Consider the following 23,982-nt stretch of genomic DNA (forward strand, 5'->3'; position numbering starts at 1 on the left):
ATATCCCACATTTGTCTGTTGAGGGTAGAGATTGTGTGTGCAAAAGATTTTCACAAGTATTGCCAGGTTTAGCCTCAGTTATGAATTAAAATGTGTTTAATGCAATAAATATAAACTCTATAAAATCTCCCCCCCCCCCCCCCCCCCCCCACCCCCACCCCCACCCCCACGGCTGCCCTCAGTTCAATGTTGGGTTCCTGATTTGGCCCTCATCATTAAAACCTTTGAGAACCCCTGCTATAAAGGTACACCCGGGCCCAGGTGTAACAATCAGGAAGCCTGTAAGACACACAAGACAAGATAGGGACACCTAGTGCCCCGGTGGACCCCTGCAGTAAGACAGGCCAATGGCCATGGCACAGGCACCCATGGTAGAGGGGCCGTGACAATAAACATACAGCCTTAACTAAAAATAGCTGTTAGGCTTATCATTTTGATCTGTAAATTTTGATCTGACTAAATTCTGCTCACTGCACATGTATTAAAGGCTAATGTATATTAATATAATATTAAATATTAAATATAGCCTCAAGCGGCAATGGTGGGCCTGAGCACCTGCGGGCCGCAACCCGTGACATTTCGGAATCCAACAAAGCACCGACGTGGTCCGTTTGTGAAATGTACATATTTGATGTGTGTACTATTTGTTTTTGTATTTTATTTTCTGGCACATTTGCTTGCTTGGCCAGGTGGGGGCGCAATGCAAGGCAGGCCCATTGGGTGTCATCATAATCATAATATATATGAACCTGAGAAATTTCAGACCATTCATTTTGAGCAAAGAACATTTCTGATGGCCAGATGGTGGCGCTATGTTAGGCATGGAAATTACACATGTGAATATCATCAAAACTAGATGTACCGCATAGCGGTACAAAATATGACTGCCGCTCAGTCCTGTACATCCGTTCCGCGAAAATAAATCACACTTTTGTGTATGCTTGTTTGGCATGCCTGAGTGTGTGTGTGTGCGGCTGCACAGAAAGTAGCCTACTGGTGCTGAAAAGGTGAATAGATTGTAGAATAGCCAAAGAAGATGTAGCATTGTTATAAAACCTTTAAAATCTCTAAACAATCACAAGTAGGGCAGTTCATCACTAGCCTAGAAATCTAGACGCGCCCCTAGCGGCCGCAAATTACATTTGCTGCCAGGGCTAGTCTAGCAACTCTTTTTTTTTTTTTTTTTTTTTTTTTTTTTTTTTATATATATATATATATATATATTTATTTATTTATTTATTTATTTATTTATTTATTTATTTATGTATTTATAAACAAAAACATCTCTGTCAGTTCCATGCCGTTTTCAACAGCTATCAAAAACAAAGGTAATTTTTGGATGGATGGATTTTTTGTGAATTTCTTCTTCTACATAAGATTTTAGTCATCTTTAGTTCATGTAATACTTTATTGTCAATGCACAAATTAAGTAACAGTAGTCTGAAACGTTATTGTTAATGCACAAATTAAGTAACAGTAGTCTGAAACGAAATGCTGTTTTACATCTAACTAGTGGTGCAAATAACTGACATGTCCAAATGGGCCTTGATGAAATGTGTCGCTAGACTGTTCATACACATTTTAACGGGCCAAAGTTGAAGAGCTGTTGTCCGTTATTGTTCGTGCAAATATAGGCTGATTCATGTTCCCTTGCATTGTGTAACTGAGGTCCATGGCTAGTCTGGCTTTCACCAAACCAAGCTCAATCTTTTAAGAAATCAAAAAATAAATAGCGGGCAGATCAGGCTGGGTTCACCCAGCCTAGTCCATAGGCACCCGATATTGTTTAATTTACCGATTTGAGATATCCACGCCCTGGCTATTCTAAATGCAAAAATGCATCAGGGAGTTATGACAAAACTGTAACTACCAAACTAGATCCTAATAGAAAGCTGTTAGCTTCCCTAAGCTACAGGTAGGCTTATAAGGTAGGCCTATTTACAACATAAATTGTCAATAGGCTATGCTGGCGACACAAATAAAATCTCCTTTGGAAACCAATGGCTTACGCCTTACAGTATCAAGCGGACTTAAACTGCCATATCGTGGCAAAGTTGTAATAATTCACGCAGCTCCATGAGTCAAGGAAAGCGCGAATGAAGTAGCCACTTCTAAATGGGACCCACTACACAGTAGCTTAAGTTGTGTTGCTAAAGCAGCCATAATGAAATGAAGGTGTCATTGTTTGGATACTTCACACACACGTGCTTTTTAATTTCACAGACTACAACTACCAAGCTGGAATCAAAGCACATCGATTCCCCTCTCACACCCTGCACGCACTTAAAACAAAATAAACAGGCGTCTCAGTCTCACGCATGTATAGGCAAAACTGTATTAGACCGGTGTAACGTTGGTAAATCTTCCATTGCACAGAATGATTTTTGTAGCACGTGCAACAAATGACAGTCGAAAGATACAATTACAGTGCTGCTATCAATTTGCTTGGTATAACCGCATTTATAGTTTTCTACAAATGCAATCAATCAAATTGGCCTCCATCACTCAACCAACGCTAACGGTAACATTACCTAGGTCCCCGGGGCCGAAACAAAATTTTTCCGTAAAAGTCTAGTGGGGCTACATACCCACCAAATTGCATGTGCCCCGGTGGTTCGGTGTCCGGAGAGAAAAAAAAAAAAAACTTTGACAATCCCTATATGACCGCTTCGCTAGCGGCGGTCATAATAATGATATTTAATTAAAATTTTGTAAATAAATTCCAAAAACTATTCTGACTTTGGCCAGCTGATGGTGACAGGCATATTGGGTGTTTGGATGTCATATACACCTAATCTGATTAATTTGATGCATCTGATTGTGATATCCAACAGACTTGGAAAAAACACATTCCTTCTCTTGCCAATTGGTGGCGCTATGCAAGGAATGTTAATAGGACATATGAATATCATAATCATCATATCTAATTTTGTGTAAAATTTCAGATCAACCAGTCAAAGTATTGAACATTTTTGGCACATTTCCTGATTGGCCAGATGGTGGCGCTATGCTAGGCATGTGAATGTCACCACAATCGTGATATCCAATATTTTGTGAAGTTTCAGATCAATCCATCAAAGCCTTGAACATTTTTGCCACATTTCCTGCTTGGCCAGATGGTGGCACTATGCTAGGCATGTGAATTACACATGTGAATATCGTCACAATAATGATATCTAATATTTTGGAAAGTTTCAGATCAATCAATAAAGGCATTACCAATTTCTGGCACATGTTTCTGCTTGGCCAGGTGGTAGCGCTATAATGCACTGTGATTCAATGCACTGTGATTTATGACATTTCCTGTTTATGTGGTAAAATATTAAAATCATATCAAATATATTACAACATATCAAAAATCCCTTCACAATTTAACATCAGCGACATCTTGGCATAATGTTTGCTTGGCACATTTCAAATGAATCTGACAAACCGTCTAGGAGGAGTATGTTCAAATTGATCATGTGACATCAGTATAATTGCCATTCTTTCTGTTGCCAGTTGGTGGCGCTATGCCAAACATGCATTATGGGCATGTGAATATTATCATTAACATGGTCTTCAATGACCTGTGAAATTTAAAACATTTCAAGCCATGCATGGTGAATTATGATACATTTATTGTTTATGTGGAAGAGTATTCAAATTAATAATTTCGCCATTTCGTCAAATTACAACATCAAAAAAAAGCTTAACAATTTATAATCAGGAACATCTCGGGGTCATGTATACCAAGTTTGACATGAATCGGATCAACCGTCTAGGAGGAGTATGTTAAAATTGATCATGTCCACAACTCACAAAATCTCAATTACCTCACTGCCTGTAGGCGTGGCTAATGGCATGTTAATACAAAAGTTGTTTGTTTTTGGGAGTTACACCCACCAAATTTGGTGTGTGTATCTAAAACTATATGCCAACCACAAGTCACAGTGACCTAAGGGGGTGCTATGGAGTTCCTGGGCCATGCCCAGTGCCTAAATCAGGGGTCTCAAACACCCGGCCCGCGTCCGTCCCAATTCCGGCCCGCGACGTATGTCAAAATAATAATGTAATCCGGCCCTTGAGACGTTTTAATTGCGACAAACAACGATACTGATTAAAATAGACGATAGTTCCAAGTACGGTGACGCATCTCATTTGTATTCTGCTCCACTATGTGCTAGACATCCAGAGCTTCATTCAAACCCAAAATCGCTGCGCAAAGTTTTCAGGAAATACTTGTATTACACGCGAGAAACACAAAGACGCGCATTTGTAATGACTCGGAAGCGATGCAGGCCATAGTGTTGCATAAATTGAAGCAGAAATTAAGCAGAAATAGGCCTACACCAAATGTTGAAAAATGTTTACGTGTGATGAAGTCTTAGGTAGGCTATGTTATTCACCTATTTTAAATCTGAAGGAGAATATCCTTTAGGAGATTATGATCAATCGTCTATTGAATGGAGGTGCGTCTGCGTGTATACGACGGTGTCCACTAAGCATACCATGCTTATTTCGACCCTCTGCCCAACATAGCTTGGAGGTTGCAGTGGTAATCGTGATGATGGTGTCCGTAATGGACGTGGTACAGACAGCAGGGCTAGTAGAAACAGGGCTCTAAAGAACTACAAAGTCACCCGCAATATGATGCGAACTTCTGGGTACTCAGATTACCCGCGATAGGAACTGATTTGACCAGAATACTTTATTGTAGGCCTTGTGGTTTAGAAACCATATACATCTTAGGTGTTTTCCTGTTAATTTGTTATGTGGGTAATATGAAAAAAGGAAAGTAAACCTGCTCAAATATGTTCATCCAGTATTTACTGAAAGGTGCATAATTTGAGGTGCTTGCCATCCAGTGGCAAATTAGATGGGTAAATGTACCCCCTTTATAAACTTTTGTTTTACTCAAAGATTTTTACATTTACAGTAGGACTTTATCTCTGACCACTTTCAAGCCATGGCCTTTTGAAATTTTAATATAAAAATCCAATGGTGTTGCTTTCTTAACCCTGACGCCTATAGTTTGCCAGGTTTAAAAAAGTTATGAGGAAAATATTTTTATTTGGTGTGAAACACACACATACCTGTTTTTATGCTTTTCATTTGTTTTATAATTTGCATTAATATCTATGTTATTATTTTATTTATAAGCTAAGGTTGCAAGCACAGGTGTCTAAAACTAGATAAAAACACTTGCACTTTCTGTTTGCAGTGGTTTCTGTTTTGTGTGGTATTTGAAAAAAAGAACATAGCATTTTCAGAAATAGCCGGCCCTCCAATCAGATGACGTTGGCAGAATTGGCCCCCAGCTCATTTGAGTTTGAGACCCCTGGCCTAAATGGTTGATCCGATTCATGTCAAAGTTGGTATATGATGCCAAGAGGCTGCTGATTCTAAATTGCAAAGCTTTTTTATTATGTTGTAATTTGATGAAATGGCGAAACTATGCATTTTAATACCCTTCCACATAAACAATAAATGTGTCATAGTTCACCATGCATTGCTTGAAATGTTTTAAATTTCACAGGTCTTTGAATACCATGGTAATGATGATATTCACATGCCCATAATGCATATTTGGCATAGCCCCACGACCTGGCAACAGAAAGAATGGCAATTACACTGATGTCACATGATCAATTTTAACATACTCCTCCTAGACAGTTTGTCAGATTCATGTGAAATTTGGCAAATATGATGCCAAGATGTCGCTGATGTTAAATTGCGAAGGGATTTTTTATTTGTTGTAATATGTCATGATTTGAATAACTCACCATATAAACAGGAAATGTGTCAGTCACAGTACATTGAATGAATGATCTGAAACTTCTCAGGTTAACAGATATTATAATTATGATGATATCCAGACACCCAATGGGCCTGCCTGGTATAGCGCCACCATCTAGCCAAGCAGGAAAATGTGCCAGAAATTGGCAATGCCATTATTGTTTGTTCTGAAACTTTACAAAATATTGGATTTCATGATTGTGATGATATTCACATGTGTAATTCACATGCCTAGCATAGCGCCACCATCAGGAAATGTGCCAAAAATGTTCAATATTTTGACTAATGCATCACATTAATCAGATTAGGTGTATATGACATCCAAACACCCAATATGCCTGTCTGGTGTAGCACCACCAGCTGGCCAAGGTCAGAATAGTTTTTGGAATTTATTAACAAAATATTAGATAATATAAATCTGATATCCACATCCCCAACCTGGTCTTTTATTTTGGATGTGTCAGATTCATGTAAACTTACTGTGTCCTGACTTCTCACATCTACACTGGAACACACACACACACACACACACACACATACACTGAGAATCACACACACACACACACAGAGAGAGAGAGAGACACACACACACACACACACACACACAGAGAGAGACAGACAGACACACACACACACATCACATATGTACATTTCACAAATGCACCACGTCGGTGCTTTGTTTGCTTCCGAAATGTCACAAGTTGCGACCCGCAGGTGCTCGGGCCCCACCATTGCCGCTTGCGGCTATATTTTTGTTATTTAATTCATAGGCAACAATTATGTTTAAAGGTAGCCTTCTGCTTTTTCAGAAGGGGCGGCAATGTGGTTATCACAGAACAAAGACCTTTTTATTATTCTTTCTATTCTAGCCACTCATAAATCACTTATAAATTAGCCAAGAAATAAATTACTGTATATGAAGAGCCTTTCATTAGGAATCTAGATAGTTAGGCCTATTCAATTATGCATAATGCCCCACGTTGATTATGGGAGAACATTTTTACATCGTGTTTGTTAAAAATGACTATCGACATATCGGTTATCAGTTTTTGGAAAAACTCATATCAAAATCGGTAGGTTATCAGCCTTCAAAATCCCATATTGGTCAGGCTCTATAGGAGATGGAGACAAATTGACATACGCACGCATGCACACCCACACACACACACACACACGCAAGCACACAGGCACACAGGCACACAGGCAGACACACAACCATACACAAAAATTGCAAGAGAAGGGGGTGGAGTAAGAGAGAGACAAATTGACAGGTGTGACAAGCGGGAGAGGATGTACAGGACTGAGAGGCGGTCATATTTTGTACCGCTATGCGTATTCCATGTGACAGAGCAACTGAAAGACCTGCCCGAAAATACTTCTTTCTTATCATAAACACTTCACCTGTGCATGCTATCGTAACACCCCCAATTATCACCATCATCGGAAATTCTAAAACAACTATGTTTTTTTAACACTTCACAATAACATTTGCTAAATGAACCTTACATTTTTCAGTAGCCATAGGTGTGTAGATTTGAACAAAATCCGGTTTGGTTCTTAACAGGAGCATTTACTGCCTGAAATATCCGATTTTGTTTACCATGCTCGGAATTATAATGCTGGCCTTATGGGTCGCCTATTTACGCCGTTTCAATGGCACATGAACGGTTAGACCGAGAATTCTCGTCATGAAATAAAAATTCCACTGGAGCTCCAAACGGATGTGTACACGCAGCCTTATAACACTGTTCACAGCTCTTTGAGTCACGGTAAAATGTCATTTTAGGTACATGGCTAATTTAGATACACCTATGGTGTGGGTGCTTGCGTTTCTTTAGGAATCCGCCGTCTTGGTTTGTATAGAAATGGATATTAAGTGACACATACACGAAAGACGGCGGACATACGGAACTGACGGTAATAGGGGGAGTTCCGATACATGATCTAATTTGATGCGGCCATAACACAATCCTTGTTGAGTTCCCATTGATATCTGGTGCATGATGGGAAATAATTTAAAGGAATCTAGTTGCAGTCTTGTATAGTGGCCACACAAGATTTCTAGTCGTTGCGAAATCATAGTCTGTAATCTGACTAAAATCTGTGACTTTGTCTTTAGATGTGGGAGGGTTTTATGGCCTACTGTAGACTTGTAGACAAAAATCTTTTCAAAGTCTTCTGACAGTCAGTTTTCATCATAGTGTTCTCATATTTGCATTGCCAAATTTTATACCAAACCAAACAGTGGAGTTAAAAGCAATTGTGTGTTCTCAGTATTCATGGGTCTCATCAGGTCCCTTTTCACAGGTGTATAAAATCAAGCACCTAGATTATGAATGCAGACTGCATGGTGATGATTAATACACCTGTGGAAAGGGACCTGATGAAACCCATGAATAACTGGTAGTATGATAGCATGCAGTTCACAAATTATCCTTGTTATTGTAGTCAGGACGGTAATGACCCTGGAGGAGTGCCTTGCTCAGTTTGTCCTCGGAGGGCTTGTAAATCCTGTCTGACCTGCACGGCCTCTTTCTGTCTGGACCATGTGAAGCAGCACTACACAGCTCCAGCACTGCAAAAACACAATCTGGTGGAGGCCACTAAAGATCTAGAGGTAAGGCACTGGCAGCAGCACAACAGAGAGGAAGATTCAGGGGCAATGGCATGGCTCGCCATGGCTGTTATTCAGCTATAGGCACAGGCTATCACAGCCATGCCAATATCTGCCATAAATGCCATGGTCACAAGTGGCATATTACTTTTATACAACAGTTCTACAACCAATCCAGTTTAAAGACAGCACATTGTGTTTTATATTTTTATTTTTGTTTGTTCATCCTCCGCCCACAAAAAAAATGACAACCTTACCTTGCCTTCTCCCGTTTCCAAGCAAAGCAACCCTTCACTCGAGAGCCAAGTTCAGTGAGCGAGGCTATGATGTGCTTGTGCACACAGTCATTTGTATAGCTTTCTTACATGTGATACATGTCATGTTAAGTTGAACTGTCACCCTACATGTGTGTTTGATTTGATATCGCTCACTGAGTGAATGGAAATGTTTTGTGTCACACATCAATGCAAAGTGTGGAGCGATTGCTAGCTGTAAAGCACCACAGTGGGGATGTCCTGAGATATTGGCACTCTTAATGACTCATGGAATGTCTCTCCTCCGATCAGTAATTGATTGACTGGACCAAACTTGTAAAAAATATCTGTCTTCCCCAAATACAAATCTACGGTAGCCTGGCGAGCCAGACCCACATTAAAATGTAGGGTCTGGGCATTCACCGTTCGCAGTGCTCAGTCCGAGGGGCGGGATAATCAGTTGTCTTTCAAATTCCCTCTGCACGCAATAGGACGCAATAGGATATTTGTTTTCAAGTAGCAGGGAATTTAAGCCAAACCGTTGCAACTCTGCCATCAATCATTATGTTAAGCCCACCAAACGACTATACACGATTTCAATGCCTGATTAAGTTTCCATTTCTGGAGCTCATAAGCCAACGGAGAGTTGCTAGACTAGCCCTGGCAGCAAATGTAATTTGCTGCCGCTAGGGGCGCGTCTAGATTTCTAGGCTAATCCTACGGCTCTGACTTAAAAAATTTGGTTAGTCCTTAGCCAGCCTCAGACCATTCTCAATTGGCTCATCTCAAAAATGCAACGTTTCATTCAGTCATATAAATCATTCAAGCCTAGTAATCGTCATGAAAACAAAACATCAGCTTAATATTTTTCAGGTGTTTAACAGTAAAAGACGCACTGTTCTTAGCAGTGATGCTGACAGCAGTGAGAACATTGCATCCTCTACAGTCACTCTGTTTGGAACATTTCGCCGTTCAGGTTACAAGATTGATAAGATTCAGTTAATGCGTATGGATCATCTAAAAGTTTGGGACAACCAAAACAGCAGTGCAATGTATTTAGAGTGTTGTGAGCAAATCCTTGCAAAGGTTGCCATAACTGTGTTTTTCACAAATCACAACATAAGCTCATTGGTGTATTTTTTTTTTTTTTTTTTTCTTTCCCTTTTTCGCGTTGGGTAGTGAAGTTATAATGCGCATAAGGTATGTTCACCTAGTTTGAGCCAGATCTGGCTGCTCTAAAGGTATTTCTGTCCCTCCCAAACTGTTAAAATAGTGAGTTTAGTAGCCAGAATTGTGAACTGTGACTGAAATCGCTCCAAAAACTTACATATTATTATTTATATTATGGTGTAAGGCCGGCATGAGCTATAACGCTATTCTTAAACTTTTTGGGTACAAAAAAATATTTAACTATGTGATCTTGTGGCTTCTATGTGGGGATGTGAAATATGACTATTTACTGTACTTTTATTACCAGAGATCTCAGATGAAGAAATATGGATTGACTGCACAGGAAGGTAAGTTTTATGGCAACAACATTTGGCTTTGTAATGTGTAGAATAGTTGAGCATACATATACAGTATGTTACAGAGCCTGCGAGTTGTCAATGCAAGAACAAAATATATTCATTCATAAAATAAAATATTTAATGTTGGAAACATTTTCACTGGCCACAAGGTCCATTCTTCATTAAATCTGGTACAAATCATCTTCAGACCAAGCCTCACGAAACATTGAAGCAAAAAAAGCAGTCTTTTTTTGTGCAATTAATATTAGCATTTCCCACCATTTAAGAATTCAGAGGCTGTTTAAGTTCTGGTTTTTAGTGGACAATTCGGTTGTAACATTTCAATAGCAATCACCAACACCACCCTAACTTATGAAGAAGTCTTTTATAGCTATTGCACATCTGAAATCTCTCCACGATTAAGACAAATAAGGTTTTGTTTTTCGCCAGATAATGCACAGTCCTATTGCATGGCATGCATGCCACAACATTTTCAGCACTATTGCTACACCAGTAGGCTACGGACGAGAAAGGGCCAGTGAGCTAAAGCAATTGTTTTTCAGTCCTTGAACAATCATGCATGAACCATATGGGACTAACACGGAATAGCCTCAGAACTTTTGCATAGATCTGCTTCCATTGGGTACACCAGACGAGCAAGCTTTTTTTTTATTATTACTGTCTATGCGTGCAAACAGCATGTATGGGCTCTGCTTCCATTGTTGTTTAAAGATTGAATGGGAAAGGGATTCGGAGCCAAAGGCTAAAAATTGTAAGGTACAATTTGTAAGGTATCACCAATATCAAGTTAATGTTACAGATGTATGGTCTATACCTTATTTTGGGTGGGCCCCCAAAACATGTCCGTGGTATATAGCATCTGGCCTGCACAGGGGTACGTCACCGTCAAACTATAACTTCCTTAATTTCCCCCTTTCAAACTCTATGGTGAGTCTTAACAGTACACATGTAATACCTTTTTTGTCCACTGGTAGTTGTTTTGCTGCTGTTTCACATTTGCCAATAAAAACTGAATGAAATGTAGGCCTACCTGCAAACAATGTAATATAGGCCTATGCTGACTGCATCAGTGCTCAAAGTTTTCTAAAAGTTTATCAATTATCAAATTAATTGTTAATAGGCCTCATTTCTATTCAAGTCATATTTATGGGACTTTCTGGGATAATTATTTCTATTTTGTATTCACCAGTGTGGGGATTTCAATTTTACTCAGTTTTTAAACTAAGTTAGGCGTTAGTTGTTGTGGTAAACAGTTCGCGAAAAAAAAAATGCCCAACTTCAATTTGATCATATTACATTCTGTGTCTCTATCTCCCTACCCATTCATCTCGGTGGAATACTTCACAAACCTCTCAACACATGACAAACCATATATCAGAATAAACAGCAGACCTTACGGAACACAAAGGTGTAAAGCATTCCCTTGTACAGTTAGCCATTCCAGAGTAATCCAGTTTTTAAATGTGTCTATATGCATGTCTCCTACTTTGGGGTTTAGGTTTTACAATGTGTTTAAATTGTTCAATACATGATTTCATTACAGGCCAAATACAAAATAAATGTTAGAAATATTGCCTAGATATCTGTAAACAAGCATTCATATATGCATATATGTTATGTTATATGTATGAGGCTGTGTACATCCTGCATGGAATGTAACAATGATATGTGTGAAAAAAGAATATCCTTATAGGACAATAAAGACTCTATACTACTAAATATTAAAATCAGAGGATATACAGCTGACTAAGAGTTTGTCAAAGTAGCCTTAAAGGGGAAATCCGTCCATTTTTAACCCCAAAATCATTTTCCTTGGTCACCCCGTGTTGAGGGAAGCAAAAAAACCCGAAAAAAAGTTTATTCGACCAAGCTGGAGATCAGCCCTGGCTGCCAGCGCTTCGAAATTAGCTATAACACTGGCTATGGGGGCAAGCGATTTAACCGCGTTTGGGGCCTCAACACACTCAGAAAACCATTCCAAGACCTATGGAACACAAGTTGCTTCCTTACAAGACACCACAGTGCTCGTTTAACTCAAATAGTGTGGCAAAACATTATAAACTTTGTGTTTTTGCGTGGAGTCACTCACCTCAGATTAGGCTACCCCGTTGACATATCCAGCCCATTGCAGAGTCGACGCGCTCCCAGCCATAGCCACTGAAGAACATGAGTTCTACTTTGCATCTTGGCTAGTCTAACTTTTCGTGCGCCCTTGAATTTGATAGAAGCGACTAGCAAGTGACAAACTTAAGGTAAAGCAACGTGAAAACGTTGATGGGAGGTGTAATTTTTATGCTGCATTAGCCACGAGATTCTATGGTTTGCACCAGTAATGTTTCTCGATGTTGCGGTGTATGTTGTAGACAAACATTAACATGGTCATTCCCAACAGTGCGGCTAAATTGTTTTTGCACTCGCACGCCATCATTTTTACTTGAAAAGTGAAATAGGCGCACTGTAGAGCCCTGCAGAAAGCCTCTCTTTTTAGTTGCTGTTTGTCTATATTCCCTACTTTTCGGTGGTGTTTGACCTGTTCTATCCCTATGAACCTCAGAGTTGAGAGTGGGTGTACTAATTGGTTAAAATGAACAGCCAAGGGACTCTTCATTTTTGTTTCTGATGTTGCTTCTGTGTTCACTTATCCTTGTCTTCAGAGCCCGGCGTGGTTTTCCTACATAGGCACAGATGTATCTTCAGACCATAGATAATAAATAAGTATTGAGTATAAGTCGCATTAGTCAAAAAATGCGTCATGAACAGGAAAAAAACATATATAAGTCGCATTTATTTAGAAATGTATTTCACAAAATCCAAAAACGGAGACTATGTAATTGGACTATTGAGGCCAAAAAGATTAATGTTAATGAAAACGAAGGAGGAGTGAAGGCAGCCAAGAAGAGGGCCGGATAAGCCTAATTGTAAAGCAAAAGATTCACTAAAAGAAAATGCCATGTGGTACACCAAAATTTAGCTAAAATGTGGAATACAATGCAATCAAGCATTTTGGGCGATGTGGAGTCACAAGCTGGCAGCAGATTAAATGCTTAGGAGAGAGAAAAAAACGGTTTTAAAAGGACGTGACCAAAGCGCAAGCCAGGCTATCGGCCTATAGGCCCGACAGTAATTGTAAAGCAATTTACAAAAGATTCACTGAACAAAAATGTTGATGTGGTACATGAAAATGTAGCTAAAAATGTGGAGAATGCAATGCAATCAAGCATTTTGGGCGATGTGGAGTGACAAGCCGGCAGCAGATTAAATGCCCACGAGAGAGAAAAAGATGCGTTTTAAAAAGACCGTACAGACCGGTTTTAATAGGACGTGCAGACCAAAGCTGCAGCAAGCAGGTGATGCTTAGAAATTTATTTCACAAAATACAAGACCAAGAACAGACAGATGTAACTGGACACATAGAGGCCAAAGATATTGAGAATTCTACAGGGAATGTTAATGAAGATGAAGGAGTGAATAGCAAGCCGAAGGCTGCTGACGAGTGCCCGCGCTAATTGTGAAGCAATTTACAAAAGATTCACTAAACAAAAATGCTGATGTGGTACATGAAAATTTAGCTAAAAATGTGGAGAATGCAATGCAATCAAGCATTTTGGACGATATTTTGGCACAAACTGGTAGCAGAACAATTGCTCGGCTGGCCACCTCCGAGAGAGCGCGAGAAAAAAACATGCGCATTTAAAACCAGGGCCTAAATTTCAGCGCAGGATTGCGGGTATTACGCATAAGTTATTAAGTCTTGAGCATAATAATACAAGTTCCACAACTCTATCATAATGAGAGAAATTCCCACACATGTTACAGTGCTCTCTGATAACATTAATCTAATAATGGAGCAGCCTGAATGCGGGACTGTTGACTGGACCGACCAACTCTGACTTCAATTGAACCCGATGCAGAGACACACACGCGCGCATGGACCACTTTGCGGTTGTCTCTCTCTCTTCCTCTCTCATCGCTGAAGTCAAATTATAGCCTAGGAGGTGCTTCTACATCAATCGCGATCGACAGGAAAGGAAACCAAACCTTTAGCGATCAGGAACCGTCAGGAATTTTGTAAACACAGAAGCATGACAGCTTATAACGCGAGAGAACATGGATGTGTTCTGTATTTGAGGAACGTTATAACAGAGAGGGTTAAAGCGGAGCGAGAGGCACAAACGTTCGACAATTTCCGCGTTCGATTATTGCAAGGGGGAGGGGGGAAAATCCCCCTTTATGCAGACCAGAGTAAACCCTCGCTGCACTAATGTCAATGGAGACTTGTGGAATTTTACCAATAAATTGGTCATTATGTCTTTCTGGATTTGTTGAGGGTTTTTTGGAAAATTTTGTCATAATCTGTAAGTGTTTGGGATCATTTCAAGCCTAAAAGTGTAATTTTTTTTTAGCGTTCGGATTTCTAATAAAATAACTTAATATCAGACCATGCTGCTGCCAGTTTACTGTCCGGTTGTTAGCATGCTAGCTAGCCTCTTAGCTAAGGTAACATTTTAAACGGAGAAGTGTAATTTCTTTGAAATGACAACTAGCTGAATAACATTACTGACATTAGTTAAAGTGGATAGTTTATACTCAAGTGAATTTGGAACAGTATATTAAGTTTAAGCGAAGTCCTTCAACTACTAGTCACTTGTTAGCGCATAGCTGTATTGCCATAGCTACTCCCATCCACTTGTATAGCATTTTAAGCTAGCGTTAGCTAGCTAGCTAGCTAGCTAGCTCAGTTCACCTGACTAATTAAATTATTCATATCATGTCCTAAAGAATGATTAATTGGTATCATACATGATTTATAGACAATAATACTGTGAACACAATTATGTTTATCTGTTCTTATTGCTTATTAAGAGAGAAAGTTTATTTAGTGACGTAAGGTGACACTCCCAATTATGCAGACCGGAACTGTCCCGTTTTGCTCCCATAGTAACGAATTACGTTGCTCTATCTTGCTAGTAATCAAGGATCTTTGGTTATAATCGATTGCGGACGTGAACAGACAGATAGACACATAGGCCTACTTTCACTTTCTAGTGTGCATATTCAGTACGTGAAAGATAATTAGTAGCAAAACGGCGATCAAATATTAGCCTACATGGCAGTGAGTTTTGTTTTCAAATGTTTTCATGCATGTCTAGATAACGGGTGAGGAATGTTTAGGAGACAGACTATCGTAAATCTTCAAATTATCGCTGGGGTCTTTTTATTAGGCTGCGCAAAGCACAGCACCTTCATTTGGGGCATGGCTTACTGTTTGATTATATTGCTAAATATCGGGACTGATGACCACTGAAATCTGTGGGGTATTTGATGGTTCACTATTAAGTTTCATGTAAGGGTGTTGGGATTTCCATCCGCTTATTGCAAGATAAGGCATCCGCTTTCATTTATTCATGGAACGTGTGTTGTGCTAAATGGAAACCTTATTCAGCCTACATTTACCGTAGTTATTTTTTAATCATGCATGATTTACTTTTTTATAAAATTCGTAGGCTGATTCCTGGCAGCAACAATTGTGTTTAAATGTAGGTTACTGCTTCAGCCTCTGGCAAGCTCAGAAGGGGGCGGCATGCAACTGATGGCTTGAGAGCAATTGAGGGCAATGTTGGAGACGTGTAAGACAATGACTTTTCATTGGCAACAATATTAAACCAACCAACAATATAAAATATTAAGAAGAGCTCTTTTATGAGTTAAATTGAAACAAAATTATTATTGGCCTTTATTTGTCCAAATCTGAGGCCCAAACAGAATGTAATTTGAGGATTTAGTATGCACGTGTGTTTCAGGCATAGTGCAACCACTAATCTCTGACTGAAAGTGCACAGAACTTGTGCATTTGAGAGCGCTCTCTCGCGGCTAGACAGTAATGTTTCATGTAGGGTTCATGTCAGTTAATATGAATTAACATTTAAAAACATGTTCGATTATATAAACATGTATTCATATATAAGTCACACCTGACTATAAGTCGCAGGGCCAGCCAAACTATGAAAAAAAAGTGTGACTTATAGTCCGGAAAATACGGTACTCACTTTAGATTGGAGGGCTGCAAAACAACTAGAAGCACGTAATACATATGTTAGTAACCCATCTCACTTTCTTATACACCCAGTGGTGTTTTCCCCCGGAAGCCTAGGGAAGCCAGGCTTCCCCTATCTCATCTGACAATTACCGTTATTGTAAATAAAAGTTTATTTAATCGTTTTTTGGTTTTGTTTATTCTTCTGTGCTGCGCTGTCATCTGTCCCGTTTTCAATTAGTATTTTACAATGAGGGAAACAGTGCCCCCATAAATAGCATGTAGTGAATGTGGTGAACTCCCATCATCTTCAAGTGACACCCAGCCTGAGTTGGAATTACTAAGCTGGGTGAAAAAGAAGGATGCTCAACCTGTCAAATTGGTTATAGCAAAGGAGGCTTCTATAAGACTACAGGTGAAGCAGTGCTTCACCAAAAAAAAGTAAAAAACAAAACACAAAATAAATCTTACAAAAATCCCAAATTTGGTCCTTTGAAGCAGAAATAGTCACTAACACAAGCTGTTTTCCTGAAATATAAATTGTGTAACTCATTCACATAATTTGTTTTACATTCATTTTGTAAGGTACATCGGATTATTTTCTGTGAAGGGGAGAACATCAAATTAAATCTGACGGCAGACCATAGCCTACATTGCTGTGACATTGTGTTAGATAGGCTACATAGGCTACGTAGGCTATACTTGTGGTGGCCAATTATGCAGTTTTGGTGGAGAGAGGGAGATGGAGAGAGACTGAAGTCCTTAGTACAGTTGACATGGGTTGTAGGCTACAGTATGTTGTGCCCCTCTTGACCCCCCCACCCATAAATAAGCATCCGTTTTTCTGTCTCATCGGGCTTCCTCTTAAATTTTCCCCATGCCTCACCACTCTATACACCATTTACTATGATTTATTTGTTATTTTGGGTTTTTGACAACTATACTGGCTCAAGGCTTCCATGAAAGGAATACGCCACCCCTAGGTGAAATTGGGTCACTCCCCGCAGTCCCTAGAGTTGGATGAGTGAGCCAAAGCGTTTTATAGCCGACCCAGCCATTGTCCTAATCTAGAAACGGCCGGTTAGCTTTAATTTAGCGTAGTCGCTGTAATCCGGAGATTCCAGCTAGCATGTCGTTGCAAAAGTGAATCAAAGAACTCAAGATTTTTTATAATTATTTCTCGTAACCTCTACATTCACATCGAGTACAAATATCAATGCAAATTAACACGAAGGGATTTACTAGACCAATTTAGATTTGGAACTATTTTCAGGCATAGCACCGGCAAAGCACCGCTGCCAGGCGCAAAGACATCACGCAGCATCTGTAAACCCTCAACTTCCGGCAATACACCAGCGTGACTACCAAGTTCTCTACTACTAGGCTGACACTGACAGGTGGGCTTTCTCTAAGAGTTCTAATGGCGATGAATATGGAAGATTACACAATAGACGAAGATGATTACTTCGACTACCAAGATCCAAGACCCTACCTTTTCGAACCTTTTCGAGTTCACTGAAGAGGAGTTGCGAGCTTTGGATCTGGGAAGAGAGGACGTTGCGACTAGTCAAGGCAAGTCGGATGAGAGAACGAGAGCAAACACGAACTGGTGGTGTGAGTGTGGAGTGTGCCAACCCATGCCGACTAAAATGGAGTGTTTATGCTGTGCAGAGTGGGATAAAATACTGCCATCGATGGTAGGCAACGCTCCCGAAGAGGAGCGTGACCGGACTTGTCACTGCTACTGACGACTTCTCAGCAATGATCCATCCTGCAGTCCTCAGTTTTTTTTCCACACTCCACACTCACACCACCAGTTCATGTTTGCTCTCTCATCCGACTCGCCTTGACTAGTCGCAACGTCCTCTCTTTCCAGATCCAAAGCTCGCAACTCCTCTTCAGTAGCCTGACGAGCCAGACCCACATTAAAATGTAGGGTCTGGGCACTCACCGTTCGCAGTGCTGAGTCCGAGGGGCAGAATAATCAGTTGTCTTTCAAATTTCCTCTGCACGCAATAGGACAGCGCTGCCGCACTAAGGCAAAAGGTCGTAACTTTGATTTTGGCAAAAATGTGTTTTTGTCATTATTAGGACAATAAACATAAGTTTTATCATGTAGACAAAAATCAAGTTTCATGTTTTGCAGTGCTTGCTTTTTGTTAGATTGATGGCTTTGAAACGTAGCCTAGCCTAAATGCCAAGATCAAGGAATGACATTATGCTGGTGCATTAAAGATAGGCTAGGCTATCAAGATTAGTCTAACTTAAAAGCCTAAACTCAACAACATAGGCTATTCAGTAACAAGCGGTGCATTAGAGTAGAGTAGCCTAGGATATCTTAATTCACATCACAGCCCGTAATACAAGGCTACATGTCAACTGGATTTTTTTTTTTTTTTTTATCATATTATGCTAGCTCTCGCCTGCAAATGATAGTCATTGACTGAAAACTACGCGAGTTTGGTTGGAGCCGCAACGATACACCTTCCACACACACACCAGCAGCAGGAATGTAGTAATTTAGAGCCTTTTGTTGAACCCTTGTTAAAATCCATACCAACCCAGATAGCAAAAGGGCGTTGAATCAACCTCCGCCGCTTCAAACAAACGTGGATTCAACGCCCCTTTGCTATCTGGGAAACAACCAACGAGAAAGCAAATACATTAAATCTGCCACGAGTTTTTAAAACTTGCTGCCGGCTAGTCAAAACTCCCAAGTTGTTACAGGCTGTCAATTCTATCAATGCAAGCCTAAAGTTTAGTATAGCTGCGGGTTAGTGGGGAAATTAAAGCTAGTCCCAAAGCAGGCAGCTTTACATTGCAGTAATATAAAATGACCAAATAAAGGCAACCAATCACATCCTAATCTACCTAATTTGTGTGGGAGAACTTTGTTTTATCATCTGCATTTGGTTAAGTTTCCATTCTATTCAGGAAAATGTATAGGCCTACAGTGCTGGCTAATCATAATAAGACCTACACACATCATGTATTCCTGATTCCATGATAATAATGCAAATACTCCAAGTAAAATCCCAAGAAATATTAATTCCTATGTTTTCACTTTTAGGCAGACATTAAGATGCTACAGTGGGATGATTCTGAAATATTTTTGCTGTTCTAGGCTGGTTATCGAAATAAATAAGCCATTGAGTCTAAATTAGTGCCTCATATCCAAACAGAAAAATATGCTTTATATATTAAAACATCAAAACACTCTCATTCTTAATTCTGACATATCAATGACTGTCTGTGTGGTAGAATGAGTTTGAAATACAGAAAAAAATGAAAAAACTATCATTTTCATATGATGATGAAATGTGAAGCCATTTTATCATAGTGAGTCCAATAGGGTTAATATTGCTTACATTTTAAGTGAAAGTTATCATAACATTGTGCTATAAAATAGAAGTTAAGGTATTTTGCCTTAGTATGACCGATTGTCATTTTGTGGGCAATACTAAGGCAGAATACAGTAACTTCCAAAAAAGAGTCAAGGGTCAAATTTGAGTTAATTTTTTTTGTAGATAGATTAATACAGGTATTCACTACAAAATGTGAAAATTACAATATTATACCTATTACTCAATTGTCAGGACATTAAGATAACTTTAAAGTCATTTTTCTCAGTTTCACACTCTGGTGAGTTAAGGTCTTTTGCCTTAGTAGGGCAGCGCGGGAGCGCTATGAGTCCCATGCGTTTCCCACCAGCGGAGCTAGTTGGCTAGTTCAAACGTTTGCCAACTTAATAAAAGCTTAACTCGTGTCACACTGTTCGCCAGCAGCAACATCCATCTTATTTGTTTTCAAGTAGCAGGGAATTCAAGCCAAACCGTTGCAACTCTGCCATCAATCATTATGTTAAGCCCACCTAACGACTCTATACACGATTTCATTGGCCTGATTGAGGTTCGATTTCTGGAGCTCACAAGCCAACGGAGAGTTGCTAGACTATCCCTGGCAGCAAATGTAATTTGCTAGGGGCGCGTCTAGATTTCTAGGCTACCTCTTCAGTGAACTCCGGTTCGAAAAGGTGGGGTCTTGGATCTTGATAGTCGAAGTCATCATCTTCGTCTATCGTGTAATCTTCCATATTCATCGCCATTAGAACTCTTAGGGAAAGCCCACCTGTCAGTCTAGTAGCAGAGAACCTGGTAGTCACGCTGGTGAATTGCCGGAAGTTGAGTGTTTACAGATGCTGCGTGATGTCTTTGCACCAGGCAGCGGTGAGGTGCGCAGTTTTGAAAACGAACGTTAATGGACATGTTTGAGTAGCCTACAGTATGCCTGCTGGCAGCCACTCTGACTAGTCAAAGGCGATTCAAAACTAGTCAGAAAGGTCGAGACAGGACCAATCGTCAAAATTTCGGTGTCCACCACTCTAGTTCATCCAAAACAAACCAGAAAAGGGACTCAAAGTGCTAAATACCGGAATTTTCCTTTAACTGAATTACACAGTGAATACAATGTGTTTTGAGTATCTTATAAACTACTTGTAAGTAATCTATTAGTGTTATTTGATGGCTACTGAATGTATAACTAACTATTTAGTAATTTAGTATTAATGCTATCTAATGATCATAAAGAGTTAACTCACATTTAGTAATACCTTGTAAATTATTTTTTAATGCACTTTATTATAAGACCTTACCTAATAAAGCTCTATTTATGTACAGAATATGCTGTAAAATTGCATGTGTTTTTCTCTACAGGAGTAAAGAGGAGTGAATCAGTGTAAGTATAAGGATTACCTACAGTATGCACAGAAACATTTAATTTCATGTCATGCATAACAATGCAAAAGTTAATGATTTTAACTCTTCACATTAATCGTCTGTCTTTTAATGTTTATATAATCATCAAAAATGATGATACATCTTAGAGCTTACTTTTAAGCTTCATCAACATTTTAAGGTTTAATGCAGAAAATCCAGTTAAACTGTCTTCACATTTCCCAGGGAGACTATTGTGAATATGGCTTCTCTACTGTCAAAGGGATCACCAGAGATATACACACTTATCACAGAAAAGACATGTGTAGATCACGATGAACATATAAAGAGGTGGACATTTGGGAAGAAAGACAACAGCAAAAAGATGGTCACCATCCTATTGGTCGGGGAAACAAGAACTGGGAAAACCACTCTCATCAACAGCTTGATCAATTACATCCTGGGGGTGAAGAAGGAAAACTATGTCTGGTTTGAGATTTCTGGGCTTTATGAGGAGGACCAGACGGTATCTAAAACAACTGACATCACTCTTTATGAGATCTATTCGAAAGCATCCCCCATTTCCTGGTCCATCATTGACACCCCTGGATATGGACACACTCGAGGGTTACACTATGACAAGATGATCGCTGAGAGGCTTCACACTTTGCTCAAATCTTATAATGGAATCAGCTCGATTGATGCAATAGGCCTGGTAGTAACTGCATCCCAAAATTGCCTTCATGACCGACAGATCTACATCTTTGATACAATTCAGTCCTTACTTGGCATGGATGTTAAGAACAATATAGTAGTATTCATCACACATGCTGATGACCGGATTCATCAAAATGTTTTCAAGGCCATAGAGGAAGCAGGAGTTCATGTTGCCAAAACAGACAATATGCCTGTCCATTTTCTGTATGACAACTTTCGGTCTAAAAAACAGGAAGCAAGTGAGAATCTCTACGCTGCAAAGTGGGAAATGGGACGGAAAAGCACAGAAAAATTAACTGACTTTTTGATCAACGTTGAAAAACAAAATCTGAAAATGACTCAAGATGTTCTGGAAGGTCGTCTACTGCTTAGAACCTCTGTCAGGGACTTGGAGAATCTGACTGAACAGAAAGAAAAGGAACTGGCCTTGGCCTTGAAAATTAAGTTTGTGGTTAATCAAACTAGCAAAGAAATGGTCCCCATCACCGATAGAAAATGGAATGCAAAAGAAGCAACATGTTGCAAAGTATGTAAGGAGAACTGTCACCATCCAGGCTGCTGGTGGGCTGCAGACCTTAAGTGGTGTAGTGTCATGACAAATAGCATGTGCACCAAATGTCCAGGAAAATGTCCCACTACAGACCATGTCAAAGGAACGAAATGGTATGTTGAAAGAACAACAGAAGTCCCAATGACCTATATGGAACTGCAGCAGTATGAAAGTCAGCATGGAAAAAAGGTTGACTTAAAACCAGATGATGTAACACAACTGGCTAAAATAACAAAATTAGAAACAGAACTGGAGGAAGCAAAGCATGAAAAGGAAAAACTACTTAATGATGCTTATCAGGCTATTATTGACCTGGAAAAAATAGCTTTGAAAAGCAACACACTTTCTACTCAGGTCCATTTGGATTTCCTCATTGAAAAGATGCGAGAAATAGGAAACACTGAGAGGATTAAGAAACTTCAGGGGATGAAGGATGGTGATGATGCTAGACAAAATGCCCTATCATATATGAGAAGGGTTGAACAGAAAGAAGGAAAAAAGTGATAATTCCGTAATTTAATTTGTTAGTAGATTGAGTGATTTACCCTCTTATTCATTATATTGGCAAGGGGCACTGATATGGCGCCAATACCACACTCGGGTCTACATGCCCACTGGGACCTGGGTTTGAGTCCAACCCAGGTAATTTCCCTATCCCACCCCATCTCTCTCTCTCCCAGTCATTTCCTGTCACTCTCTTCACTGTCCTATGAGATTAAAGGCATAAAAGCCTCCCCTCTTCTACTCACCTTGGTGAAATACGTGTGTATTTTCATGGCAACATGAAAACACGCTGGACCCCTGTTACTCCCCATTTAAAGATGGCTATCTATCTCCGGGGCTTTCAGCAAGTCCGACCACATGCTGCCATCCCTCTACTTCAAAAATATAAACGACGGCTGAGGCAGGACGTTACGGCTTTGAATGAGGTCAGACGGTAGCCTGACAAGCCAGACCCACATCAAGATGTAGGGTCTGGGAACTTGCCATTCGCAGTGCTCAATCCGAGGGGCGGGATAAACGATTGCCTTTCAAATTCCCTCTGCATGCAATAGGATAGCGCTACAACTCATGAGTCCCATGCGTTTTCCCACCAGCAGAGCTAGTTGGCTAGTCAAACTTTAGCCAACTTAAAAAAAGCTTAACTCGTGTTGCACTGTTCACCAGCAGCAGCATCCATCTTGTTTGTTTTCAAGTAGCAGGGAATTCACGTGGAACCATCGCAACTCTGCCATCATTATGTTAAGCCCGCACACCGACTCTATACACGATGTGATTGGCCTGATCGAAGTTTAATTTTTCCAGCTCGCAAGCCAAGCGTTGCTAGACTACCCTTGCTACAAATGACATTTGCTGCCGCTAGGGTGCGTCTAGATTTCTAGGCTAGTTAGACGGTGAACCGACCAATCAAAGGCCATGCTGCAGAACGTGCTAACTGACGTAGACTGGGACATGTTCAGGATGAGCTCTAACATTTTGTAGCTGACCAATGATATCGTCCCTATGGTAACCTTTAAGGTGTACCCAAATTCAAAACCATGGGTTGATGGATCAATCCGGGAGGCTCTAAATGTATGAACTGGATACAGCAATGGACTTTCATCTGATGTCATTGTACAAAGTGGTGTCCTACCAACTCCGAAAAGTGGTGAAAACCGCAAAGAGGTGTTACAGAGATGTAGTGGAGGCACATTTATGCAAGCACTGCAGCAGAAGTGCCTGACAGGGACTGAAGATAACAGAGCACAGAGGACGCTCACTCGCCTCGGTGAATGATTTGAACTTATTCTATGG

General features: G+C 40.0%; 1 protein-coding gene across 4 annotated transcripts in view; it reads left to right on the top strand.

Annotated features, from left to right (window-relative positions):
* Positions 1-23,247, top strand: part of LOC121690128 — a 55,285-nt gene extending 32,038 nt beyond the window's left edge. For all 4 annotated transcript variants that reach the window (XM_042070518.1, XM_042070521.1, XM_042070520.1 and 1 more), the window contains 4 exons: positions 8,227-8,395; positions 10,124-10,163; positions 20,922-20,943; positions 21,168-23,247. In XM_042070518.1, the coding sequence (XP_041926452.1) occupies positions 8,227-8,395; positions 10,124-10,163; positions 20,922-20,943; positions 21,168-22,692 (1,756 nt within the window). In that variant the 3' untranslated portion in view covers positions 22,693-23,247. The remainder of the gene's footprint in view (positions 1-8,226; positions 8,396-10,123; positions 10,164-20,921; positions 20,944-21,167) is intronic.
* Positions 23,248-23,982: the final 735 nt, after the last annotated feature.

Source organism: Alosa sapidissima, chromosome 18, assembly GCF_018492685.1.
Source record: "Alosa sapidissima isolate fAloSap1 chromosome 18, fAloSap1.pri, whole genome shotgun sequence".
Taxonomy (NCBI): domain Eukaryota; kingdom Metazoa; phylum Chordata; class Actinopteri; order Clupeiformes; family Clupeidae; genus Alosa; species Alosa sapidissima.